The following is a 26,105-nucleotide window of genomic DNA, read 5'->3' as shown; positions in this document are numbered from 1 at the left end:
TCCCCAAATCGCCCTAAAATTTTTTAAAGCATGTGGCTATACTACCACATAATCCATACGCTACGCTAATATTTCCACTCTGATTTAACCATTTTCTGAACCGAACTCCTCGACCTCTAGCAATTCAACCTCCGCGAGACACCTCTCACCATGTCATTCCTCATGCTTCGCTATCCAATTACTGTCTCAAATCTTAATCCGTCTCTGTAGAACCCAAACTAGTAAATTGCTACCAACTCTTAGCCTCCATGAAGATCATCTCGCCCGAGCCATCAACATTAGAAGCACCGATTTGACTCTGAAGCCAACATACACCGCCATCTCTAGTATCTGTTGCTTAGGCACCGTTCTACAACACCCTTCATCGAAGGAAAATCAAAGGAGACCATAACACCGAGGAGCCTTAATACGTTCCAACAAGGACGACGACACCACAATATTAAAATGAGTTCCACTAAATTAGAAAATATCCAATCTCACGACTCCATCAACAAACACCTGAACATCTATAGTTTGATTGCCTCTCCTCCGCTGGAATCAAATGTCGAATCTCCCGATCATCAGCCGATTAATCCTCCCCCCGAATCATTCATTGTCGTGATGCATAAGTAAGCATCCTATAATTCACACCGGCATTACGCGATAACAACGCTTGAACATCACAATACATTGTACATAGCCTCGAAATGATAGGAAACATCAATACTTGGTTGAAATGACAAAAATCTCCTCCACAAGGAGACAATTATAGTCCGCTTGTATACTCAAGAAAAAACATCCTGCACCGAATCTGTAGCATTTTCACAACTTGTCGATGCCCAACAGATAAAGAGTTTTTGAGGTCGCGTACGAATGAGTAGGAAGGAACCAAAGGCATAATCTTCAACAAAATCGATACAGAATCAAGGAAGGGAAGTTCTCCTAACAGCTATGTAGGCACTCGAAGATAAGTACAGACATGTCCGTACCGATCCGCAAGACTCTACTAGACTCGCTCATGACTCATGAGACCCATATGAACCTAGTGCTCTAATACCAAGCTGTCACGACCCAAAACAGACTATAGGCCGTGATGGCACCCAACGTCGCTGTTAGGCAAGCCAACGATGAACTATCACATTAATTGTTCATTTTATTACTTTCAAAATCATAAATTTTATTAAGTAGGGAATATTTACGCCTTTAGAATTACGAGTACATACATAATTAGAAATGCATAAAAATAAAAGGTGATAAAAATATGCAAATCGGTAAGCATCAACTAGAATATCCCAAAGCTCGGTGTAACAAATACATGAGCATTTATTAAGGAGAAAAATAATAATACAACATATGTCTAGAATGTAAATAAAACAGAATAAAGAAAGTAGTACGATGGAGACTCTGTGGACTGCGATACATATCCTGGAATGCAGCTCAACATAAAGTCTCCTCAGAAGCTGCGCCTACGTGTGAAGATGACCACCAACGAACCTGTCAAATCCTGCACATTTAGTGCAGAAGTGCAGCATGAGTACGTAAATCAATGCGTAACCAGTAAGTATCTAACCTTACCCTAGGGAAGTAGTGACGAGGGGTCAACATCGATACTTACTAGTGGTCTAATAAATCAGTATGATAATTCATAAACATATATGAAGCATAATAGTAGTAGTGAGGTAAAAACTGTAACTAACATAATCTTTCAATATTTCTTTTAACGATATAAATTTCTCAATCTCGTATTTTATCTCAACAACTTGGAAAATATCAAGTGCCAATAACAAACGGATAAAGAATACCATATAAAGTGCCAGGCATCAGTAGAAGGAAAATCTCGTGAATATTCGAAGTACTAGCGGAATAATGCACGATTATGCCGAGGTCATATGGCCCGATCTAGAGTGGTGTGTACACTGCCGAGGGTCGACTAGCACGAACCAGAGATGCATCTTAATATACTGCCAAGGCGTCGGCCCGTTCCACAAGAAAGGAAGGAACTTATTGAAGTATGAGTGACGTGCTTACAATACAAGTACATGAGCATAAAGTAGATATAATATTTTCCATTTCTCAAATAATTTGCCAACAATTCAAGGTGATAAAGCTCGGCCCAATATATATACGTATTTCTACATCAATTCCAATCATGAATTCAATAAATTAAGCGAGCAAATGGAGTTCAAATAGTTCAAATATTATATGATAGAATCTTGAGTCTACCCGGACATAAACATGCTTTAGCTACGTACGGACTCTCATCACCTCGTGCGTACGTAGCTCCCACAACTAGTAGCACATAAAAATTTCATCACCTAGGGGGTTGTTTCTCCCTCAAAAGGTTAGACAGGAGACTTACCTCGCTCCAAAGTCCCATATTCAGCTCCAATGCCTCTCTAACTCTTCAATTCAATGCCAAACGATCCGAAACTAGTCAAACAATGTGCTAATTAATCAAAATATACTCCAATCCGTATAATTTAACAATTATAATAATTCCAAACTCCACTCAAAAAGTCAACAAAGTCAACTCTCGGGCCCACGTGCCCCCATTTTGAAAATTCTTGAAGATAATCATTACCCATAATACCACAAACTCAAATATATAATTTATCCCTAGTCCCATGTCCAATTTCGTGGCCAAAATCAGAATACAACAAATTCTAGGTTTCCTACCAAAATCCCATAATTTCTACCCATTTCCATGTTTAAATCCTTATAGAATCCATGAATTTAACTTACAATACGTGGGAATAGCTTACTTCACAACAAAAAATCTCCTTTTCAAGAACTTCGAAAGCCGCCTAACCAAGTGCAAAATATGAGAGGAATGGATAAGTCTCGAACTAAAACCATCCAACTGCCCAGCGACTTTCACATATGCGGACAAATAGTTGCACTTGCGACCCTGCACCTGAGGAAAAATACATCGCATGTGCGGTTCCTTCTAAACCCAGGCAATTCCGCTTCTATGGATCAATTTCGCTCCTGCGGTCTCGCTTCTACGGATCATTGGCCGCTCCTGCGAGCCCGCTTCTGCAACACACGGCCTCACCAGTGGTCCAGTAGTAAAGGCCCAGATATCGCATCCGCGATGCCTTCTCCGCTTCTGCGGATGCACACCTGCGCGCCAAACTCTGCACCTGCGGCCTTCCCCCTAGCTGGCCCTCTTTGCTTCTGCGATGACTCCCTTCGCACCTACGTGTCCGCACCTGCGACCAATCCTATGGAGGTGCGGTGACACGAGACTTCAGCAGCAGCAACATGTCCTCAAATCTAAGTTTCAATCCGTTTAAAACCCGAGGACCCCAGGATCCCATCTAAATGTACCAACACATCCCAAAAGCACAATACGGACTTAGTCGAAGCCTCGAATCACGCCAAACAACATCAAAATTATGACTCGACGTTCAAAACCTTTCTTTGAACTTTCAAACATTGAAACTTCGCAGAACGCGTCTAAATTACACTTAAACATCCTGGAATGATGCCAAATTTTGTGTGCAAGTCACAAATCATGATACGAACCTATTCCAACGCTCAGAACTCTAAACGGACATCTATAATACCAAAATTCACTTGAAATAAAACTTAGGAAATTCTAAAACCTTCAAAATGTTGACATTCCGCAATAAGCGCCGAAACGCTCCCGAACCACCTGCTACTCAATCCGAACATACGCCAAAGTCCGAGTTCATCGTACGAACCTACCGGAACCTTCAAATCCCAATTACGAGATCGTTTATTCAAAAGCCAAACCTTAGTCAACTCTCCCAATATATAACGAAAGCGGCCCGATTCTCGCTCCACGAAAATAGAACTCTTTGTAGAAGAACTTTCGATGGCCCCCTAGCAGTATGTCTGGGGCCGGGAGACACACACTATGTACTCCGAGAGATCCACGAGGGCACCTACGGAAATCACTCCAGTGCCGATTCTTTAGTTCAAAAATAATCAGGGCATGCTACTATTGGGATAGCATGGAGAAGGACACCAATGAATTTGTCCGCAAATGCGACAAGTGCCAGCTTTATGTATTAGAATTGTAAAATGAATTTTTTCGAAAAATGCTCTTAAAAAAGCCAAAAAGTTTATAGGGAAATCGGAAATTTTGTTTTATTTTTCTCTTATGAAATAGGAGTAATATTATTTGGCATTCTTTAAAAATTTAGTGTCAAATAGCGTAATTTTCGTCCATTGTAATATAATCCCTTAAATAGGAAGAAAATAGAACGCTCCGGAAGTCTAGAGAGACCTCCTTGTTCCAATATCAACAGTTATCTCGAGAATATCCTAAATTGCGCTCCAACTCAATAATTTCCTTAGTCCATTCCTTTTTCCTCCCGAAACTCCCATCTATAAATAGCACTCGGCAATGAGTTGGTTGTCGTCAAACAATTCGAATACAAGAATCAACTACAGTTTAATTTCCAGCTTTAATTATCATCAGTCAAGTCCCAATTCAGAACAAAAATGTCTCTGATTCCAAGCTTCTTTGGTGGCCGCAGGAGCAACATCGTCGATCCATTCTCCCTCGACATATGGGATCCTTTCGAGGGCTTCCCTCTCTCTGGTACAGTCGCCAACGTTCCAACCTCTGCTCGTGAAACCGCTGCTTTCGCGAGCGCTCGAATTGATTGGAAAGAGACCCCAGAATCCCATGTCTTTAAGGTGGATCTTCCTGGAATTAAGAAAGAGGAAGTGAAGGTTGAGGTAGAAGAAGGAAGAGTTCTACAAATTAGTGGGGAGAGAAGCAGAGAGCAAGAGGAGAAGAACGATAAATGGCATCGTATGGAGAGGAGCAGCGGCAAGTTCCTTAGGAGGTTTAGGCTGCCGGAGAATGCCAAAATGGAGGAGATTAAGGCCGCTATGGAGAATGGGGTGCTCACTGTCACTGTCCCAAAAATGGAGGAAAAGAAACCTGAAGTGAAGGCCATTGACATATCTGGTTAAATAACAGAGGGCGCGCGCGGTGGCTACTGGTCGTTTATGAGTTCTGTGATTCTACCTATAATTTCGGAAGTGTTTTCAGTGTCTTGTTTTCTGGAAGTCTGGTTTTTAGTTTTAGCTCAATAATGTGTCTGTATGATCGTATTTGTATGTTTGTGGGTCTTTTACATATTATACGCTTGTAATCGATCAATGTAGAATGTTGCGTGCCTTTTCCGTTAACAGCTTATTTACTGTTTGCTCTATATACGATTATTATTTCTTCATCCGGTGATGTGTTTTCCTAAAGAGATTATCATCATAACAATGAGCTTTAATTAAATGATACAAAGAGGAGTTGCCTGGCTTCACCAGAGCAGAAATTTTCATTGATATAGCGTAAAAATGTCATTCCCACATTGTATATATAACTGGTCGAAAGAGAAGTCCTTCAATGTCCTCAAGAGTATAAGCAGTAGCACTACCAAGAGTTTCTTCCTGTTTAAATTATCTCAAATTTAAATTGTAGTATAAATTTTGAGTCCTTAAAATTTGTTTTTATTAGACGATTGTGTCGAATAATTTTGAAATCCCATAATGAAAACCATTTACAAAATGTAGTAAAATAATTTCATTTAATAGGTTGATCAACCTGTTTTTCTTTCATTTAATATGATATAATAAGGGATTATTATATAAATAGTATTTACTGTTTACGTTTTCTAGCCGGTATACATAAATTATACATAGTTATATACATATTATACATAAATTTTAAATATTATATATCCGCCGGCTATTTTCGTTTAAGAAATTAGGTGGACAATTATTTGGGTTAATTTTTCAAAAAAGAATCCAAATTGTAACTGGTTCAATAAGCAAGTAAATCTTGCACAATAAATTCTGTTCAAGCTTTTTATGAGATCTCAGTCGATCTACTTTCTTTTTTTTTTTTATAAAAAATGAGTCACGATTGAAAAAGGAGGGTATATCCATTCTTCCTTTACGAAATGTGAGAATTATGTGTGAAGTTTGTGACAGCTTCAGCTATCTCTACTTCTCTAAAGCAATACAACAAAAGTGAGGCAATAAAGCTATTACTTCAAGGAGGCTCAAATATTAGCCCGATTGATTTTCTCCACTTGATTCGAAAGGTAGGTATCTGTTATCTGTCAGCATTGAGAAGACCTTTAATGGGGTAGAGTATACTTGTTAATCGGGCCGGGCTGGCCCGTTCACAGTCCAGTTCGACCCGGTTCAGCTCGGGTCAGCCCGATACTCTAGGGGAAGGGGACGGGTTGGGGAGGGTTGGGCGGGGAGCCGGGCTTGAACGAACAAATTTAGGTAACTGGAGCCCCGGAGCCCGATTTGCCCGGTCATCCGTTACCGGGTTTTTACCGGGCTACAGCCCGGTTACTGTTGCAATTTTTGTTTTAAATTTCTGGACTGTTGTCAACGGTCGAATTCAAAAATGGCCGTTGGGCAACGGCCATTTTTTGCAAAAATGGTCATTTCGGCTTATCCCCTTAAGAAAATTAACCCCCCCCCCCCCCCCAATAATTGATCAATTACAATTTTAACCTTTTAAAAACTATAAATAGCCCCCCTTCTTCATTTTTTCTCACAATTTACTCTCTTACTACTCTAGTTCTCTCTCAATTCTCTCTTGATAATATTGATTATTGCTCTTAAATTCTCAATTACTTATTATTTCAAGTTTCATCAAATATTTACTTTAGTCACTACAAAATTATAATTAGCAAATATCAAGTATTCAAGCGAAGTATGGTATCAAGTATCGGTCTAACAAGTGAAGCTTGATATCAAATTTAGTGCGGCAACTGGAATCCTGGTACATTCGTTCCATCTCTTTCTCTTCTTTGGTTTTTATTTTATTATTTAGAATTATTAATTTAATTACATAATCGATATATGAAGAGCAGCCAAAAAAGCGTGCACTAGTAGGGGTGGTAGTAGTAAGAGTAAAACTTCTAAAAAATCAAGAGGTGGTGCTAGTTCTTCTAGTAGTTTTACACATATTTCTGAATGTTCACCTGAAAATTTAAATGTAGATTATGAGCGACTTCAAGAAAATTATGGTATAGATGATGATTTAGATGATAATTTGGACGATATTCCATCACCTGATAATCTTGAAACACCACCAACTACACCTGGTAATGCTAGTCAAACTTAAAATACTAGGGGTGGAGGTCGTGGTAATACAGGTAGGCCTCCCCTCCTTATTAAGAGGAATCGAAGATTAAGAAGTAAGTGTTGAAATATTTTTTAAAGGCTAGAAGAAGATAAAAATTATGTAAGATGTCAAATTTGTAAGGAAGTTTATAAACATGAGACCGGAGGTAAGGTAGGGGAAACAGGTCAACTTCGTGGGCGCATGGTAGATAACCACCCTATTGCATGGGGTGTTGATGAGGAAGGTGGGCAACAAAAACTTAACCCGGGTACTGGTGATTTAATGGGTGAATATGATATAGTGAGAGATCGGGAAGAATTAGTTAAAATAATTATTTTAGGTTGTTTACCTATTAATTTTGCTGCTTCACCATATCTTGCTAATTGTAATCAAAGAATTTATAACCTTTCGTTTAAAAGTATTCCTATAAGTACTTGTAGAGCTGGTAACTTTAGGCTTTTTGGACAATATCAGACATATATTCGTTATATGTTCGCCAGTCTTTCTTGTAAAGTTTCTCTTACTTCTGATATTGGTCGTGCTGTAAATGAAAATGATTATTTGACTGTTACATATCATTGGATAGATGAGTATGCAAAAATGCATTATTGCTTTCAAATATGATGAAGATTTGTCACGACCCAAACCGATGGACCGCGACGAGCACCCGGTACCTTACTCAATCGAGTAACTACGTAACGTATCTTTCGTATCATAATACCATAGGTAAATGAGCCAGAGAGGTTGTCGTGAGATAAATAGAATAAAACATGGAGAAAATACTTGACATTGGATGACCCAACATGTAATCCAAACTTATACATATGACGTACGGGCCTATAAGGCTGGCATGATCTTTTATATACTCAAAACATAGGCCGACAAGGCCATACAAGTATCCGTATACATGACATCTGTCTACAAGCCTCTAGGAATACATACTATTATAAAGGTCGGGACAGGGCCCCGCCATACCAATCAATACATGTACTAATCATACTGACAAAATAGGCAACTCCGGAGCAAATGGAGCACAACAACACCTTTCGCTGAGCTGATAGCTTACTTGGAGGGCTCATAACCTGTCTATCGGGACCTGCGGGCATGAAACACAACGTCCCCAGGCAAAAGGGACGTTAGTACAAATAATGTACCGAGTATGTTAGGAATGAAAATCAATAAATAATAGACATGAGAGAAACATGGACTAAAAGACTCGAATGTAAGTCTGAATAACTCTATAAATCATGAAATACTTATAGTGTCATACATATGCGTATGAATGTCATGTCGTGCATAGGTACATGTGTTCATAACACATCAAGCCTCTGAGGGCATCCCATCATATCATCTCGGCCACTGTGGGCAAAATCATCAACGTATACCAACTGATCAGTTGGTGGTGCGTATATAACGCCATAACCTTTTTTCCATATCCCATATACATATAATATACATATATGCGCGTATATCACGCCATCTGGTCATGGGATAATGTACATGTATAAATGAATGCAATGCATGAGAAAGTACGTCAATAAAATATTTCGGAATGTCATAAGACCATTATGCCTCTGATTAACATCATGAAATAAACCTTATCAACTTACGTATTTTTTGAGACCCATGAACAGATGATAAAATAATAGGACACCTGGGGAATCAAGAACATAAGCATTTCTAGCATTTCTATGAATAGAGTCATTTTATGGAAGTTGTGCATTTGCTCGTTTCGCTTGTATCGTGTGGATCATGCCAAAAAGAAAGAAGGGATAGACTTAACATAACTGAGTCGATTCTCTTGACAATCCTCAAACACACGTTAATTGCGCCAAAACACGTGACGGCAATATCGGAGTAGGAAAAAATCCGTATGATATTCTTGAGAAACATTGCACTATACTCCCTTATAATTGCAAAATCTCACGAGCTTAAGATGCTATGAAATCTTTTTGAACTGCCATGAAATCATTTGAATTTGTTGAAGATGCTAAGCTTCCCCACGTTACAATTTAGAGAAGTCTTATGTTTGAGTTGAATTCGAAGACTAACATTACTATTGAATGACTTCTTAAGTCTTAAGAAGCCTTATGATATGATCCCCACTTTAAGAAGGATTTTGCCACCAAATTCCTTAATGTGAAACATATTATAAATGACTAATGAGTCATTTGGTTGAATGGCACATGCTGCCACGATTCCACACTTAAACTTATCCAAATTTATCCTCCAATTTTCTTAAGTACATGGTTAATCTTCCACAAAAAATTTACAATTAATCAAATATTCACATAATTAAGACTTATCTCAAATTACTTAAAATACTACTCACTTTTATCACACCTTATACATTTTACTATCATGGTCATGTGGCACCTTGTATGGCACTGGTCCATAAATACCGAGTATTTTAGTTTGGGCCGTATTTTATCCCAAAATGACAAACTTCGACGAAATTCATTTTCTTCAATTTGATTACCCTCTCACCTTCACGAATTAACTTATCACTTGTTTGAAATAGCATAATACTTATAATCCCAAAATAAAACTCATTCCCGAACTTACGTCGATTAACTTACGACGAAACTTCAACGTACGAAAATGCAGGATGTAACATCTCATTTCTAAGCTTATATCAATTTAATTATGGCGTACTTCCACGTACGAAAACATGGGGTGTAACATCATCCCTCCCCCCCCCCCCCCTTGAAACATTCGTCCTCGAATGTTGACTGATGCACTTATCATTCTCATAACCCATAGCTCTTGCGAATACTTTAAAACTCTTCTTTCTATTGAGGCAACAGTGCTTTGAATAAATCCAAAGGCCAAGGCATTCCCCCATTTAGGCCTCTTTCTCACACCACACTCGTGGTCGAAATTCTTCCAATCTCGTAACTGTTGCTACCTTTTATCATGCAGCTCATACGACTTTTTTCTATTATGTGCTCCTATGCGACTCTTTCATTTAGCTTTTAGCCAATCTACTATACTTTCATAATCGTATTTCATAGCATTCTAATGTGATTTACCTTATGTGGGTATTTTAATCCGGTACAATTCATGAAATCCTCTTTTTTTCTTCTTCAAATCATCATTCAATCGAAGGAACAAACATCATCCTTTATCTATCACAATTACACCCTTATTCTACTACCAGGCCAGCATTCCATCTCTTTTAAATGCTATTAGTCTTCGGCTCCTTTGAGTTTAGTTAGGCTATACTGAACTTTCTATAACTTAGATAAACCATCAGCTCTTCTTGTTTTCATGGGCTTAATCTTGAGGAATTATCCATTCTCGTCACCTTCTCACTCGCCCTTTCTTATCCTTCTTCTTGTCTTCCTAAAACTTTATCGCTTTACCATACTTTAGCTTGCGACCTACTCATATCTATTTATATAATTCACAACCTTCCTTCAACTTACTTGCACCATATATTTCCTTATGTTTTCAAGCGAGACATCATATTGTCTCTAACTTTGCTTTACTCTCTTAACTAGACCTCTCGGTACCTAGAAGCCATAGGCTGGAAGATATGCCACTTGCGACGCCGCTATCGATACTGAATCCCAGCGCTTCTAGCCTTCTCCGAAGTATGGACTATTCGCAACCTTATGCATTTGAGTATCTCGTACGTTGTTCACCTTTACCTTACTTACCTTAAAATATTGCCTCACCTTCTTCTATCTCTTTCATAACCTCTCTTCCACATAGGTATAATTTATATCCACAACTTGAAGCTCTATTATAATACTTGCACCTCTGGTGCATACGCAGTCCAATGGGAGCTTCATACTGACTTCTTATGAGGATGGTAATCTTCTAACTACTTTCTTGTAAAGCCGTTATAAAATATGGTTGTGGTACTACCTCTCAGTTGTTTCTTCATCTCCCATTACGTAGTTGTATTACATTTTCATACTGTTTATTAATATCATAGTAGGTGCCTTGACCTGGCCTCGTCACTACTCTACTAAGGTTAAGCTTGACTTACCGGGTACCGTTGTGGTATACTCATACTATACTTCTGCCCATTTTTGTGCAGATCTAGGTACATCTGCTCGTGCCGGTCGATAGAGATTTCCTGCTAGTTGCTTTTACCGGAGACTTCAAGGTATGCTTGTTCGGCGTCCGCAGACCTCGGAGCACCTTCCCTTATTCTCATATACTTTTGTATTTTCTTTTAGACACTGATGTAGTAGTTACTCTCGTTATACTCTGTAGAGCATATGACTTTGTTCCACCGATTTTAGGGTGTGTATTATGAGATTTGTTTACGGAAGGGTTTTTATCAATTGTTCGGTTGTTTTTCACTAACTTGTTAATTATCTCTCTTCAGTTATTATAAATTGTTAGGCTTACTTAGTCGTAAAGGCTAGGTGCTATCACGATATCATACGGAGGGAAATTGGGGTCGTGACACTTGAGTTGCTGAATTTGCGCTTTTTCGCCACTAACGAAAAAGTTTGAGGGTGATGCGAAAACTGTACTACAGAATCAATTTTATAAAGGTGGAAATATGAAAGTTTTCAATCCCATATCTATTACATTTATTTCTAAACACTTTCAACGATTTTAAGGTGCCATTTGCACAGATGGCCATTCATGAGGCCACTACTGTTAGCCTCTTGACAAGGTTCCTCGGCAGGTTAGGTTTTGACAAGGATTTTCATGATGGCCTTGGCACACAACCTGAAAAATGAGGCAACATCATGACGGGCAGCTCGGCATAATGGACTATGCGGGGTTAACAAACACACCTTGAACGGAAGCAAAACGCATTTATTCACTTGGACGTGCGGGTTGACATAACAATGGCAAGGCAAAGCCATGTCAAAGCAGGGGCAAAGACATGGCAAGAAAAGGCAAGGCAATGCGGGACAAGCAATGACAATTGATACGGGCAGATTTGATCAAGTTGAGGGCGACTTGACATAAGCGGGTAGCTGTGTCAATGAGCGTGCCGATAAGTCAGTGGGCGGCAAGCTGTGGCCATGACATTGGTGCAGAGCAGTGTCAAAGGGCAAGGCTGGGTGCAATGCAGCCTTGGGCACGCAACAGCTGGGCAAAACAGGCACATGCAGTACACAGGCAGCAGTTGCAAAATGTGTGCAAGGCACATGAGAGCCAGTTGGTGGTTACAATCACATCCAAAACATGGCTGATCATGGGCTAAAAATGTGGGCACGTTTTTGTATTTGTCTTAGCATGTTTGCCCATCAGTTGGGGCTTGTCAACTAATTGTATAAATCCTCCCAAGTGTAATTGGGCAGCAGCACTATAAATATGTGCATAAGTTGTCCCAAAGGGGCAGAACTTAGTTTTGTGCATCTTGTTAAGCCAAAAATGTCTAAATTATTTCCTAAGGGTGGGAAAATCGTTTTGGGGCAGGGAACTAGGGAGTTCTTTGTCTTGGTCATAGTGCTGGCTTATTGTATTCTTGTATTCACATTTTAATACAAGTTGGGGAGAAATTTTTGTAATTTTTGTGTGTGACTTTTACTTTATTTGCTGCATAAATCTGTCTAAGTCTCAAACGTTCCTAAAATTATTCTAAGTGTTGGAAAGACTGAAGTCAAGGCTGGGCTTGACTGCCGCACGATGGTGAACCTCGGGCAGAATTCGAGTGACATAAATCACCCCTGTGACAACTACTCAGATGTCCCTGTTAGTTTATGTACGATAGATTTGTCTACAAAATGAAAATTTCATCAATTACTTTGAAGGGGAAATTTAGCCCTAAAGAGTGGCCTAAAAAAGGCCAAATAAATAAAAAAATTAAAGGAGAGAATGTACATTATTCCAAGCATAACGACGTCTAAAATATTACTCCCTTTATTTCAATTTAAATGACACATTTCGTTTGTCGTGAGTCAGTTTGACTAAATTTTGAAGCTAAATTGAATAAGTTCAATTCAATATTCTAAAATTAAATTTAGATATTCAAAAACTATACGAAAAATATTATAAATTACAATTTTTCTCATTAAAAATACTTTTTAAAATATTGGTCAAACTTCACACAGTTTGACTCTCGATAAGCAAAATGTGTCATCTAAATTGAAATAGAGAAAGTATACACTTTCAACTTATGGAACTAATTGTATGGGCCAAGCCTAATAAAAAAGATGGGCTAAGCATTCATAAAGGCCCAAGTAAGAAGGTCCGAATTTGATTGCCACACTCTTCGTTTCTAGAAGATTATGAATAATGTTCCAGAAGGTTACAGAACCAAACATTGTTCCACAATTTGAAATTCAAGAAAAGATGAGAAAAATCTTGAAGTTGCCAGACTCTTTTATTTCCTCCTATATATAACTCACTTATCTTGCGTTCCAAATCAACAAGCATCTATTAACAATCGAAGCAATCTCCGACTCTCAAAAGCGGTCTCTTAGTCAAGAATGTCTCTTATTCCAAGCATTTTCGGCGGTCGACGAAGCAACATCTTTGATCCATTCTCTCTGCACATGTGGGATCCCTTTGAAGGTTTCCCCCTTTCCAGCAATTTGGCCAATGTCACCAGCTCGGCTCGCGAAACCTCTGCCTTCGCTAACGCTAGGATTGACTGGAAAGAAACTCCTGAAGCGCACGTTTTCAAAGCTGATCTTCCGGGGCTGAAGAAGGAAGAGGTGAAGGTGGAGGTCGAGGAAGGCAAAGTGCTGCAGATTAGCGGAGAGAGAAGCAAAGAGCAAGAGGAGAAGAATGACCAATGGCATCGTGTGGAAAGGAGCAGTGGCAAATTCCTTAGGCGATTTAGGTTGCCGGAGAATGCCAAGATAGATCAGGTGAAGGCTAGTATGGAAAATGGTGTGCTCACCGTCACAGTTCCCAAAGAGCAAGTGAAGAAGCCTGAGGTCAAAGCGATTGAGATATCTGGTTAATTCTTTCTTTCCTTACACATTGCAAGTGTCTCCTCTATTATAGACTCATAATGAATAATTTGTGTCTCTATGAGGTATGCTTCTTATAATGTAATCGGGTGTCAAGTTTGTTTGTGAAAGATGGTTGTAATGTAATTTACTATAATAACAGTACTTATTTTTATTGTTGTATCAATTCAGCGGCGTAGCCAAGAATCTGAATTTCGTCGGATGTTAAAATGTTAAACAAGTCAATTCTTTTTGTCGATGAATGGTGTTCCAAATTTTTTAAATCAAACTTGTACGGGCGAAAACTTCATTTGAAAACTTGTAATTTAGCTTCTTATTTGTTAGTTTTCAATTTCTACATAAGGAAGCATTTTCTCTTTTATTGCTTCTTTAATTCCTTCTTGTTGAGGGACACCAAAAAGCATCTCCGCAAATGCATTTTCCTATACTAGTACTAGTAGAAGTGGGCTTGTTCTGTGGCTCTGAGACAGGTTTCCCTAAATATATAGTTGCTTCTTTCATGAAGACTTCCGGCACTATCTTAATCGCCTTCAACAATCTACCAATAGCTCTGGAGTCTAATGTAGCAGATAAATCATTCAGATACAAAAATTAAGTTAGGACTAGGTGTGATTGTTATAGCTCATCTAGGGCCCTGCATGTTAATGCATGACACACTATATTCTAAAAACTGATCAAATACATGGACAGTTTCCTGAACTTGCCAGAATTAAACGCCTGATATAAGGGACTGGCCTATTGAACACCTGATGCTAGTAGAAATTGTGCCTACTAAATGTTTTACCAAGTTACTAACAGTCAATTGAAGAAACAATACACGTGATGGTTAAACCCACTGATGTGGCAAAGAATCAACTGAAAACAAGAGACCTGGCTGGCTAATTCTATTTTATAGATTCTATATTATGTTTTTCAATTTTATAGACACTGATGAAAGTTGATGTGTTCAACCTCAACTTCATTCCAGTGTTGCGGGGAACACAGGATTAAGGTTTTCTATAGTTCTCTCTTAAAAGAAACCTAGGTGGACTGCCTAGACAATTAGATCCTTCTTCAAGGCTTGCACATGTGTGTCCATAGGATTTTGTGAGAATATTAGATTAAGACTTGAATGGAGCAACATGAACAATGAAAATTCATGGTACTGACCTTGACTTGCTTGGAATGAAGCCCATTTATTGTTATTGTTATCGTTGTTATCGAAGATATAGAAAACCTCATCGTGGCAGAAATATTTTCCTTTAGTAATTTAACTGTAAAAACCCAACCTTCAAGTTGAGTAATCAAGATGTTTATATGTATATAAATACTTTATACATAGACAAATCCTTGTGGTGCTCTATGTACAAAAATGACCACAGGATATCAAATGCAACTGCTAAATTTTACAAGTCTTCATCTGGTTCATATTCTTCTGAATCTTCTTCATCAATAGCCACGATTTTGGCAACCGTTACACCTTTCCCAGAAGCTATCAATTTAGGCGTGTTGGCATGAATCTTAAATGCCAGCCTCGAATTCTTTTTCATCGCGTCATGATTCATGACTATCCCACATGCTTCATCTTCTTTCTTCAAGTCACTAGGTGGCAAGAAACAGTCCATAGAGAGTCCCTTTATGTTGAAGTCGACTTCTTCAATGGTCCAGACTTCTTCCATCCTTGTTCTGGTGTGTCCTTCTGAGTTCTCACCGAACCTGAATAGAGAAACTGATGTCCTGCCGCCATGTGCGATGTTAACCCCATTAAGCGTTCGATAATCTTGGATTAATGACTCCATTGTTGTTTCCCAGAAGACATCATTTCCAGGGGCTTTTATTCTTAGAAGATGAGTATCCTCTAGATTTACTAAAAGGCCTGTCCTTTGGCTGAAGTATCCGTAAACGGTATGTCTCATAATCTCTACATTGCAGCTGCTTCTTGCTTTCAGAGTTGAAGGATCTGCTTCAAGCTTTAATATAAAGCAGTCTTCCCCATTTATGGTCTTCTCTCCGACGCAAATGGAATTGGAGAATAAATTAGCAGTGGACCTTGGATCAAGACCCTGTTCAATTTATTAGAAAAGCAATTAGTCCATATGTAAATAAAGGCGGATTCAGGATCTAAAATCAGTAGAGTGAGAATGATCACTCTAATCTTATTATATGTCTTAAATCTTTTAGCTACGTATACATACATGATTTGAACTGAAATCAATCGGTTCAGTTAGTCCTAATATTTAAGCCACCTTAAATCCGCATCTGAAAAATGTAAACAGAAAGCTCTATACGTTCAAGAACATGATGTCTTTTTTTCTTTTCCTTTTTTCCTCTGGGGCTTCTGGTCACATCGAGGTGTCATTTTCACTAGTGCTGGCTTCTTGTTTGTTACATTTCTATTGTTCCAATTTTGGCTAAAGGAACAAGTTGATGGGGTCTAGGTGTTTAAATTTGTGGGATTTGGGTATATCGAGCCATGTGATCCACAACGTGGAATTCGTAAATAGACTCGAATAAAAAAGGACGGATTAGACAACAACCTAATGTTACCGTTGACTGCTTGATCCAGATCATAGAAATATTAGGCTAACTGGCTAATTGGAAAACTTATTTGAATAATTAGTTGATTTAAAAACGAAAGAGATAGCTCGACCGTGGAAAAAGCAAAAGGAAAACAGAACTTTAATTTGAAGTAGGTCACCTGGATGATTAAAGTCAAAAGAACACCAAACGAATTTTGAATAGGATTGACGGATCATTTCACACTTAACAACTTCCAGGTAGATACCAGACATGAGACCCCGCACAACTGTGAAAGAACATAGCGCTTTGTCCTTTGACAATCAAAGAATGTTTGTCTATCCGCACACTACGGGATTCGAAAAATTAAACTCTATTGGGCTACAAAAATTCCTTAAGTTGATGGAATGATTCATCTTTTCATTTAATATTACTTTATATTACATTAGGGGACACACTAATTAAAGTGAGAAAAGGGTAATAATTTGCTAATTTGAATAGAAAAAAGTACCTGTAAGGAACGACGAAGAGGCCTAGCAGGACCACGAGAGGCATGAGAATGGTGCCATGGAGTTTGTCTCCAAGCAACCTTACCATCACTTCCAGCACTGATTTTACACCCTGAAACAACAAGCTCTATGCTCCAAAGATCAGGTCTCTTCTGCCACAACACAAATCCTCCCATTTCCCCTGCCCCATTTTTCACGCTCTTGATATTCTTCATCACCTTGCCATTATTGTTCAATCCCATACCATCTCCCGCTATAAATTCTGCCGCTAACATCTTTACCTTTCCCATAGCATACATGCTGTCAATAGAATTCAGAGCATTTTCTCCTCCTGCAGCCGCTATGTACTGTTGTACGATATACTTGGCCACTGAAGCCTCCTGTACAAGTATACACAGAAAATGAATTTAGCAACATCTTCTTGACTATAATTATAAAGTAAGATTTCCTAGTTAACTGTTTGTGAACTTACAATTGGATGATCATTGATCTTTTTGTTGAGAGAGTGGTCACAACGGATGGGATGAGGGATCAAAGGGGCTCCAACAACGCCAAGCAAGAGCTGAATTTCAGCATTGCGGCCACCGAAAATGGAATCAGCAGACTTGTCATGAGTGTGAGACTTAACCCAAGATTTCATGTTATGCCATGACCTGTTCTTATGGGAAGCAAACATTTCCTCAGGGATGGGGACTTCTAGAACCGTCTCGAGTCCATCTTCTCTATCCAAATTGGGGCACAGAGTCCTCATTTTGTGGAAGGGAAATTAGTAGGGTATGGAAGTTATGGTGGAGATTAGCAATGAAAGAAGAATAGAGCAGTGGAGAGTGGTAAAGAAAGAGGAGGAAGAGACTTGGATTAAAAGGGAGACTTTATTTGAAGCTAAAATTGAATAAAACAGAGGACCAACCGACCGTGGGCCGCCACTCCGAACGTGCTCTTCTTTGTCTAAATATCGTGACAGCACGCACTTCTCTGTCTCTCTGTTCCTTTTCCTACTGTTAGTTGAAATATTCTTATTTGGATACGCAAGAGAAAAAGATGAAGCAAAAAGGTAAAAGTGTCTATATATATCCTGTGTGATGTAACCGATGGATTACTTAATTACATCACTCAAAGGTCCTTTTTGTTATAAATAGAATTCTATTTATGGTGAATGTCCATATTTAGAGAGATTCTAAGGTTTATTACTTGGTGGCTAAGTCACCATCTCCCTATAAATAGAGGGTTCTATTCCATTGTAATTCATCCCAATATCAATAAGAATTCCCTCTCCCTATTTTTCTCTGTAATACTATTCTTCTTCTTTTATTGTTTCATAACACGTTATCAGCACGAGACTCTACCGTCTCAAGAAGCTCTTTGAGAAGATTAAGGTAATTTTTCTCCTCTTTTTAATTATGACTGACATTATGAAAAGAAAGTTCGTTGCCCTCGAAATTTCGGGAAGGAACTATATGACATGGGTGTTGGATGCTGAAATCCACTTAGATGCTATGGGTCTTGGAGACGCCATTAAAGACAAAACTAAAGCATCCACCCAAGACTGTGCTAAGGCCTTGATTTTCTTGCGCCATCACCTTGATGAAGGGTTAAAAATTGAATATCTCACAGTCAAAGATCCACTTATTTTGTGGAATGGCTTAAAAGAAAGATATGACAACTTAAAGTTGGTAACTCTTCCACAAGCACGATATGATTGGGCTCATCTGAGGCTCCAAGACTTTAAGTCTGTTTCTGAATATAATTCTGCGATGTTCAGAATTACTTCTAAATTGAAACTCTGTGGAGACACTATCACTGATTATGATATGCTTGAAAAAACGTTCACAACGTTTCATGCCTCCAATATGGTCTTGCAACAGCAGTACAGAGAGAAAGGTTTCAAGAAGTACTCTGAGCTGATTTCTCTTCTTCTTGTGGCTGAGCGAAACAATGACTTGCTCATGAGAAATCACGAAAATTGACCCACTGGGTCTACACCATTGCCAGAAGTGGATGAGGTGTATTCCCATTATGCTATCGTTGCGGTGGAAAAGGGCATTGGGCAAATATTTGTCGTGTACCAAGACATTTGGTTGAGCTTTATCAAGCATCTCTAAAGAATAAAGGCCCTGAAGCCAATTTTGTCTCTGACAATTATTTTGACATCACCCACTTGGATGTGGCAGACTTCTTTGAGCGCCCTGATGGAAAAATAGACCACTTGATCGGTGATGGATCCGTGGTTAAAGATGATTGAGTAGTTTAAATTTTATTTTTGCCTATTCGTAGTAGTTAGTGAATAAACATCATGTAATTATCGTAGTTTACATAAGTAGTAGTTTTAATTAGTATAATGTGTCATTGAATAAAGTTTGAGAACGGTCAAAATTCATAATCTGCATCAGTTGGTTAAAACTCTGCAACTATTTTATAACAAAAAGGACATATTATGGTATGATTATTGCTAAATAATACTCGACGTACCTCATATAATCTGACCACATTTGGATGCTTGAGAACTTTTAAGGTTTTTTCCTATTAAATGGTATGATTTCACTGATTTCCTACTCGCATTCCCTTCTTTCCTCTTTCGCTTCTGGATTTGTAGTTTTGGTATGATTTGGCTTCAAATTGGCAATGTTTACTGTCCTTTACTGTATTAGATATTAGAACGTCTTTGAAATAAAATACTTTATTTTCTTTCCATTTTCTCTGGAAATATTAATATGTATTTGTATATTTCTTTTGTATGTCAAACCATGGGAAGCAAATATGGATATTCCACAAAGCAAACTTGGATCAAATATTTGTTTAGTTGACTCATGTACAACACATACAATATTCAAAGAGAAGAAATATTTCTCTCATTTAAGTATGTGTAAGGCAGATGTTACTACAATTTCTGGTAGTAGTAAATTAATTGAAGGCTCTGGAAGAGCTACTATAACTCTGCCTAAGGGAACAATACTTATTATAGAGAATGCAATGTTCTCCTCCAAGTCCAAGAGGAACTTGTTGAGTTTTAAAGATATCCGTCAAAATGGATATCATATTGAGACAATAGATGAGAATAATCTTGAATATCTCATCATTACCAAAAATGTCTCTGGCCAGAAAAGGGCTATTGAGAAGTTCCCATCTTTGTCTTGTGGCCTGTATTGGACAAGAATTAGTGCAATTGAGGCACATTCTATTGTAAACCAAAAGGTTACCGATTTCAATACTTTTGTACTTTGGCATGATCGATTGGGACACCCTGGATCAATTATGATGAGACGAATTATAGAAAACTCAAATGGGCATCCATTAAAGAATTTAAAGATTCTTTTAAATGATGAATTTTCTTGCACTTCTTGTTATCAAGGCAAGTTAATTATTAGACCATCACCAACAAAGGTTGGAATTGAGTCCCCTGCGTTTTTGGAACGTATACAAGGGGACATTTGTGGACCTATTCACCCACCTAGTGGGTCGTTTAGATATTTTATGGTATTAATAGACGCATCTTCTAGATGGTCCCATGTGTGCCTATTGTCATCACGCAACCTCGCGTTTGCAAAATTAATGGCACAAATAATTCGATTACGGGCGCAATTCCCCGATAATCCAATTAAGTCTATTAGACTTGATAATGCTGCTGAGTTTTCATCCCAAGCATTTAATGATTATTGCTTATCAATTGGGATAAAAGTGGAACATCCTGTAGCTCATGTTCACACTCAAAATGGCCTTGCAGAGTCTTTAATTAAATGTCTGCAATTGATAGCAAGACCATTACTCATGAAAATGAGGTTACCCACTTCTGTTTGGGGTCAAGCCATTTTGCATGCAGCAATGCTAGTTCGTCTCAGACCGACAAATTATCATAAACATTCCCCGTTGCAATTAGTTTTGGGTCATGAACCTAATATATCCCATTTAAGAATTTTTGGATGCGCAGTATATGTGCCTGTAGCACCGCCATATCGCACCAAAAATGGGTCCCCAAAGAAGGTTAGGAATATACGTTGGGTTTGAATCGCCCTCCATTATTCGCTATCTTGAAACATTAACGGGGAATTTATTCACTGATCGATTTGCAGACTGTCGATTCGATGAGACACTCTTCCCAAAATTAGGGGGAGAAGTTGGTGAAACCAAATGGAAAATTTTGTGGAAAAATCCATCATTATCTCATCTTGATCCATGTGCCTCTATTTATGAAAAAGAGGTGCAACAGATTATTCATTTGCAGAGAATAGCAAATCAAATGCCAGATGCATTTACGGATATGAAAAGGATAACAAAATCACATATCCCTAAGGAGAATGTTCCAATCCGTATTGATGTCCCTATTGGACAATGTTCTAGTGTCATAGCTAATGAGTCAAAAGCACGCCTTAAACGTGGCAGACCATTAGGTTCCAAAGATCGAAATCCTAGAAAAAGGAAAACAAATGATCAAAGTGACACTACGAAAGAATCTCATGAAGAAATCCACGATTTAATAAATTCTGAGATTCATGAGGAATCCACGGAGTCCGAGGCTCAAGAAAATAAGGAACTATCAATAAATCCAATCGATATTGAGACAAATTTGAATCGAGTGGATATAGTGGTGGATTATGTCTTTGCATATAATGTTGCATCTAGCATTATGCAAGAAAGTGAGGATCTTGAACCTCAATATGTTGGAGAATGTCGACAAAGACTTGATTGGCCAAAATGGCAAGAAGCAATCCAATCAGAGTTGAATTCGCTTGCAAAACGTGAAGTTTTTGGGCCTGTAGTCCAATCACCTAATGGTGTTAAGCCTGTTGGCTATAAATGGGTCTTTGTAGGCAAATGAGAAAAACGAGGTACAAAGATATAAGGCATGCCTTGTTGCACAAGGATTTTCACAAAGGCCTGGTGTCGATTATGAAGAGACATATTCACCCGTTATGGATGCTATAACATTCCTTTTTCTCATTAGTTTTGCTGTCCATGAAAAGCTTGACATGCATTTAATGGATGTGGTTACCGCCTACCTTTATGGCTCACTTGATAATGAGATATACATGAAAATTTCCGATGGATTTAAAATGCCAAACGCACATAATTCAAAGTCCCGGGAAATGTTTTCAATCAAATTGCAAAGATCTTTGTATGGTCTAAAGCAATCAGGACGAATGTGGTATAATCGTCTTAGTGAGTATTTATTAAAGGAAGGCTATATAAATGATGCCATTTGCCCATGTGTTTTTATAAAGAAAACAACATCGGAATTTGTTGTACTTGCCGTATATGTTGATGACATAAACCTTATTGGAACTCCTATAGAACTCCAAAAGGCAATTGATTATTTAAAGAAGGAATTCGAGATGAAAGATCTCGGAAAGACAAAATTATGTCTTGGTTTGCAAATTGAACATTTGGCAAACGGAATTTTTGTTCATCAATCTACCTACATAGAAAAGGTATTGAAATGGTTTTACATGGATGGAGCACATCTATTAAGTACTCCGATGGTTGTTCGATCACTTGATGTGAATAAGGATCCATTCCGACCTCAAGAAGAGAATGAAGAGCTACTTGGTCCTGAAGTACCATATCTTAGTGCAATTGGTGCACTAATGTATCTTGCCAATACTACAAGGCCTGACATAACTTTTTCAGTTAATGTCTTAGCAAGATATAGCTCTGCTCCCACAAGGAGACATTGGAATGGGATCAAACACACATTGCGGTATCTAAAAGGGACTACCGATATGGGCTTATTTTATAGCAACAATTGCAGTCCCAATCTTGTTGGTTATGCTGATGCTGGGTATTTATCTGACCCACACAAGGCTCGGTCTCAAACAGGTTATGTGTTTACCTGTGGAGGCACTGCCATATCTTGGCGATCAACTAAGCAATCAATTGTGGCTACTTCATCTAATCATGCTGAGATAATTGCTATTCATGAAGCAAGTCGAGAGTGTGTGTGGTTGAGGTCTATAATACATCTTATTCGAGACAAATGTGGTGTGAAATGTGACAAACTACCCACAATTTTGTATGAAGATAATGCAGCATGCATAGCTCAATTGAAGGGAGGATTCATAAAAGGAGATAGGACAAAGCATATTTCACCAAAGTTATTTTTCACACATGATCTTCAAAAGAATGGTGATATTAATGTGCAACAAATTCGTTCAAGTGATAATATGGCTGATTTGTTCACAAAATCTCTACCAACGTCAACCTTCAAGAGCTAGTGTACAAGATTGGGATGCGAAGGCTCAAGGATGTGAATTGATGCTCTCATCAGGGGGAGTAAATGCGCGTTGCACTCTTTTTCCCTTACAAGGTTTTGTCCTACTGGGTTTTCCTTGCAAGGTTTTTAACGAGGCAACCAATAGGCGCATTTCTAAACATGTGTACTCTTTTTCCTTTTCTAGAATTTTTTTCCCATTGGATTTTCTTTTAGTTAAGGTTTTAACGAGGCACATTATCTGTTGAATAGATATTCAGGGGGAGTGTTATAAATAGAATTTTATTTATGGTGAATGTCCATATTTAGAGAGATTCTAGGGTTTATTACTTGGTGGCTAAGTCACCATCTCCCTATAAATAGAGGGTTCTATTCCATTGTAATTCATCCCAATATCAATAAGAATTCTCTCTCCCTGCTTTTCTCTGCAATACTATTCTTCTTCTTTTGTTGTTTCATAATACTTTTATCGTTTTCCCATCTTTTCCATCTTATGAAACACTTGGGAAAATCGTAGTGCCTAGTCACTGTTTGGCAGTAGTTGTTCAGTAACGATAATTGCAATTTGTCTCAGAAGTTTATTTCAACTATATTTATGAATTTTGATCGATTTTGGATTCTGTGAGGAAAACTTGAAAGCAGAAGCAGAAAAATCAATGTTAAATACAATTTTTTTTAAAATGAAAATCACAAACTACTTAATGTACGAGCTATGGCAAATACATGAGGCATAAAAGAAGTATTTTTGATCGAGTAATAGACAACAATAAAAAGTTGAATTGATTTCTAGACATTATACAAAGAGTTTACTTAACCAGATTACTTAAACGGTAATTATAAGTAAATATTTCATATTAAATACTCCCTCCGTTCCAGTTTATATGAACTTATTTCTTTTTTGGTCCGTTCCAAAAAGAATGACCCCTTTCTAAATTTGGAAATAATTTAGCTTAAACTTCCAATTCTATCTTTAATAAGACGTTTTTATAACCACACAAATACTCTGAACCCCTTTTTGACTAGTTTAGGTCTACAAATTTCAAAGTTCTTCATTTTTACTTAAACTCCATACCCAATCAAACAGGTTCACATAAATAGGAATGGAGGGAGTATTAATGAGTAACCTAATAAAAATAATGATTTGTTATAAATAGTATTTTATTTATGGTGAATGTCTATATTTTAGAGAGATTTTAGGGTTTGTTACTTGGTGGCAAAGTCACTTTCCCCATATAATATAGGGGTTTTATTCCATTGTAATTCATCCCAAAATCAATAAGAATTCTCTCTCCCTACTTTTCTCTGCAATATTCTTCTGGTGCTCAACTTATACATAATATTGAGCATAATGATTGTCAATTGATCGATGAACTACCTTCGGAAATAATTCTGGATGTAAGGTAAGTATTTTACCTTATTTTTTCTCTTTTAAATTCTTCTATAATTTGATTTTAAATACAAGCAAAGACAATAAAATTTGAGTATAACTCTAAAGAGTTTGTGAGAAATTATAACCACCCGAAGTGGTAAAATTTTCTATGCCTTGCCATGATCAAATTCATGTATGATTATGGGCACAAGAAGTGAAAACTCGTCCCATTGAATTTGCTTCATTCTCATTCCCTTAAGAGTACATGGTAGCAGTATGTGATAAGTCTGAATTATTACCTGAAGGTACCAAAGGATGTGGACGTGGCAATAGAAGAAATTGTAATCGTCATCATTGTATAATGAGAATAATAAGGATTCTCAAAATAATCCTTCACTCTGTGAAAGTAATATTTGTCATCGATTTGACATGAGATTTTGTAAAGCATATAGAAATGATTATGGTCCATTCATGATTTGAATGTGACAATATGTGATTTATAAATACATGTTCATTCTTGGAAGTATATGAACGTGTTAGTGGTAGTGACCGCACTCACCTCTAGAAGGAGGTTTGAGATGAAATAAGAAAATAATGTCATTATTATGGCATGAATGGTCATTAGTCACGTACCTACTGTACGGCAAAATATTTTGATAATGTGATTATTAAAGAATAATAGTAATGTAAAAAACAAATATTGCATATAATTTTGACCACAACTATAATGGTATAACTTTCTTTTTAAAAGAGATATTCATCATATGTATGTTGATGAATATGTGGTAGTACAAAATTAATTGAAAGCTCTAAAAGAGTCAATTATACTACTTTTGAGAAATAAAATTGATTATCAATAAGGTATGGTGCCGTAGTAAGTCTCAAAGAAACTTATTGAGTTTCTAAAGTATTCGCGAAAGCGATCGGTTATATATATTGAGACTATAAATAAAAGAAAGATTAAATATCTTCTAATACTACAACTTGTAGCGGGATAATATGTATGTGAAAAGCTACCCACTTTATTCTCCAGTTTGTACTACACAAACAAAAGAATGTCATAATAAAGTAGAAGTTTATTGATATAAAAACTCATATCATAATAAACTTGGAGTTTATTCATAATTGCACATGTCATGGTGTAAACCTGAAATTTATCAATATTGATAATTTATCCAGTTGGCATAATTGGTTTAGCCATGTTAATTTAAGTATGATGTGCAAAACTAAAAGAGAATTCACATGGTTAAATATTAAAGAACTAAAAAGTTCTTTATGAATTCTCTTATGTTGTTTGTTCTCATTAATTAATAGAGCAACTAAAATTGAGATTGAATCTCATCAATGCTGGAAATATCAAAGGTGAATATGGGCTCATTCACCTGTCATGTATGCCACATAAGATGCACCTATGCGATGGTTACATGTGCGATTATTATTAACCCGCAACCTGGTGTTTGTGAGGTATCATGCTCAATAATTTAATTTAGAGCACAATTTCCAAATTTTCTATTCAAGACAAATCATC

The 26,105-nt window shown here is 37.5% G+C and overlaps 3 protein-coding genes across 3 annotated transcripts; 2 read left to right on the top strand and 1 right to left on the bottom strand.

The window, feature by feature from the left end:
• The first annotated feature begins 4,239 nt into the window (after positions 1-4,239).
• LOC109242695 (17.8 kDa class I heat shock protein-like) lies at positions 4,240-5,201 on the top strand. Its single transcript, XM_019409540.1, has one exon. The coding sequence runs from the start codon at positions 4,453-4,455 to the stop codon at positions 4,930-4,932; it is 480 nt and encodes a 159-aa protein (XP_019265085.1). The 5' UTR covers positions 4,240-4,452; the 3' UTR covers positions 4,933-5,201.
• An 8,142-nt stretch (positions 5,202-13,343) lies between these two features.
• On the top strand, positions 13,344-14,239 carry LOC109242698 (17.8 kDa class I heat shock protein-like). Its single transcript, XM_019409543.1, has one exon. The coding sequence runs from the start codon at positions 13,513-13,515 to the stop codon at positions 13,990-13,992; it is 480 nt and encodes a 159-aa protein (XP_019265088.1). The 5' UTR covers positions 13,344-13,512; the 3' UTR covers positions 13,993-14,239.
• A 985-nt stretch (positions 14,240-15,224) lies between these two features.
• Positions 15,225-18,043, bottom strand: LOC109242697. Its single transcript, XM_019409542.1, has 3 exons — positions 17,479-18,043; positions 17,009-17,386; positions 15,225-16,043 (listed from the first exon to the last, which is right to left on the bottom strand). The coding sequence occupies exons 1-3, from the start codon at positions 17,755-17,757 to the stop codon at positions 15,387-15,389; spliced, it is 1,314 nt and encodes a 437-aa protein (XP_019265087.1). The 5' UTR covers positions 17,758-18,043; the 3' UTR covers positions 15,225-15,386.
• Between the last annotated feature and the right edge of the window lie 8,062 nt (positions 18,044-26,105).

Source organism: Nicotiana attenuata, unplaced genomic scaffold (assembly GCF_001879085.1).
Source record: "Nicotiana attenuata strain UT unplaced genomic scaffold, NIATTr2, whole genome shotgun sequence".
NCBI classification, from domain to species: domain Eukaryota; kingdom Viridiplantae; phylum Streptophyta; class Magnoliopsida; order Solanales; family Solanaceae; genus Nicotiana; species Nicotiana attenuata.
Note: the sequence above shows the minus strand (reverse complement) of the source record. Positions and strands in the feature narration are given on the sequence as shown.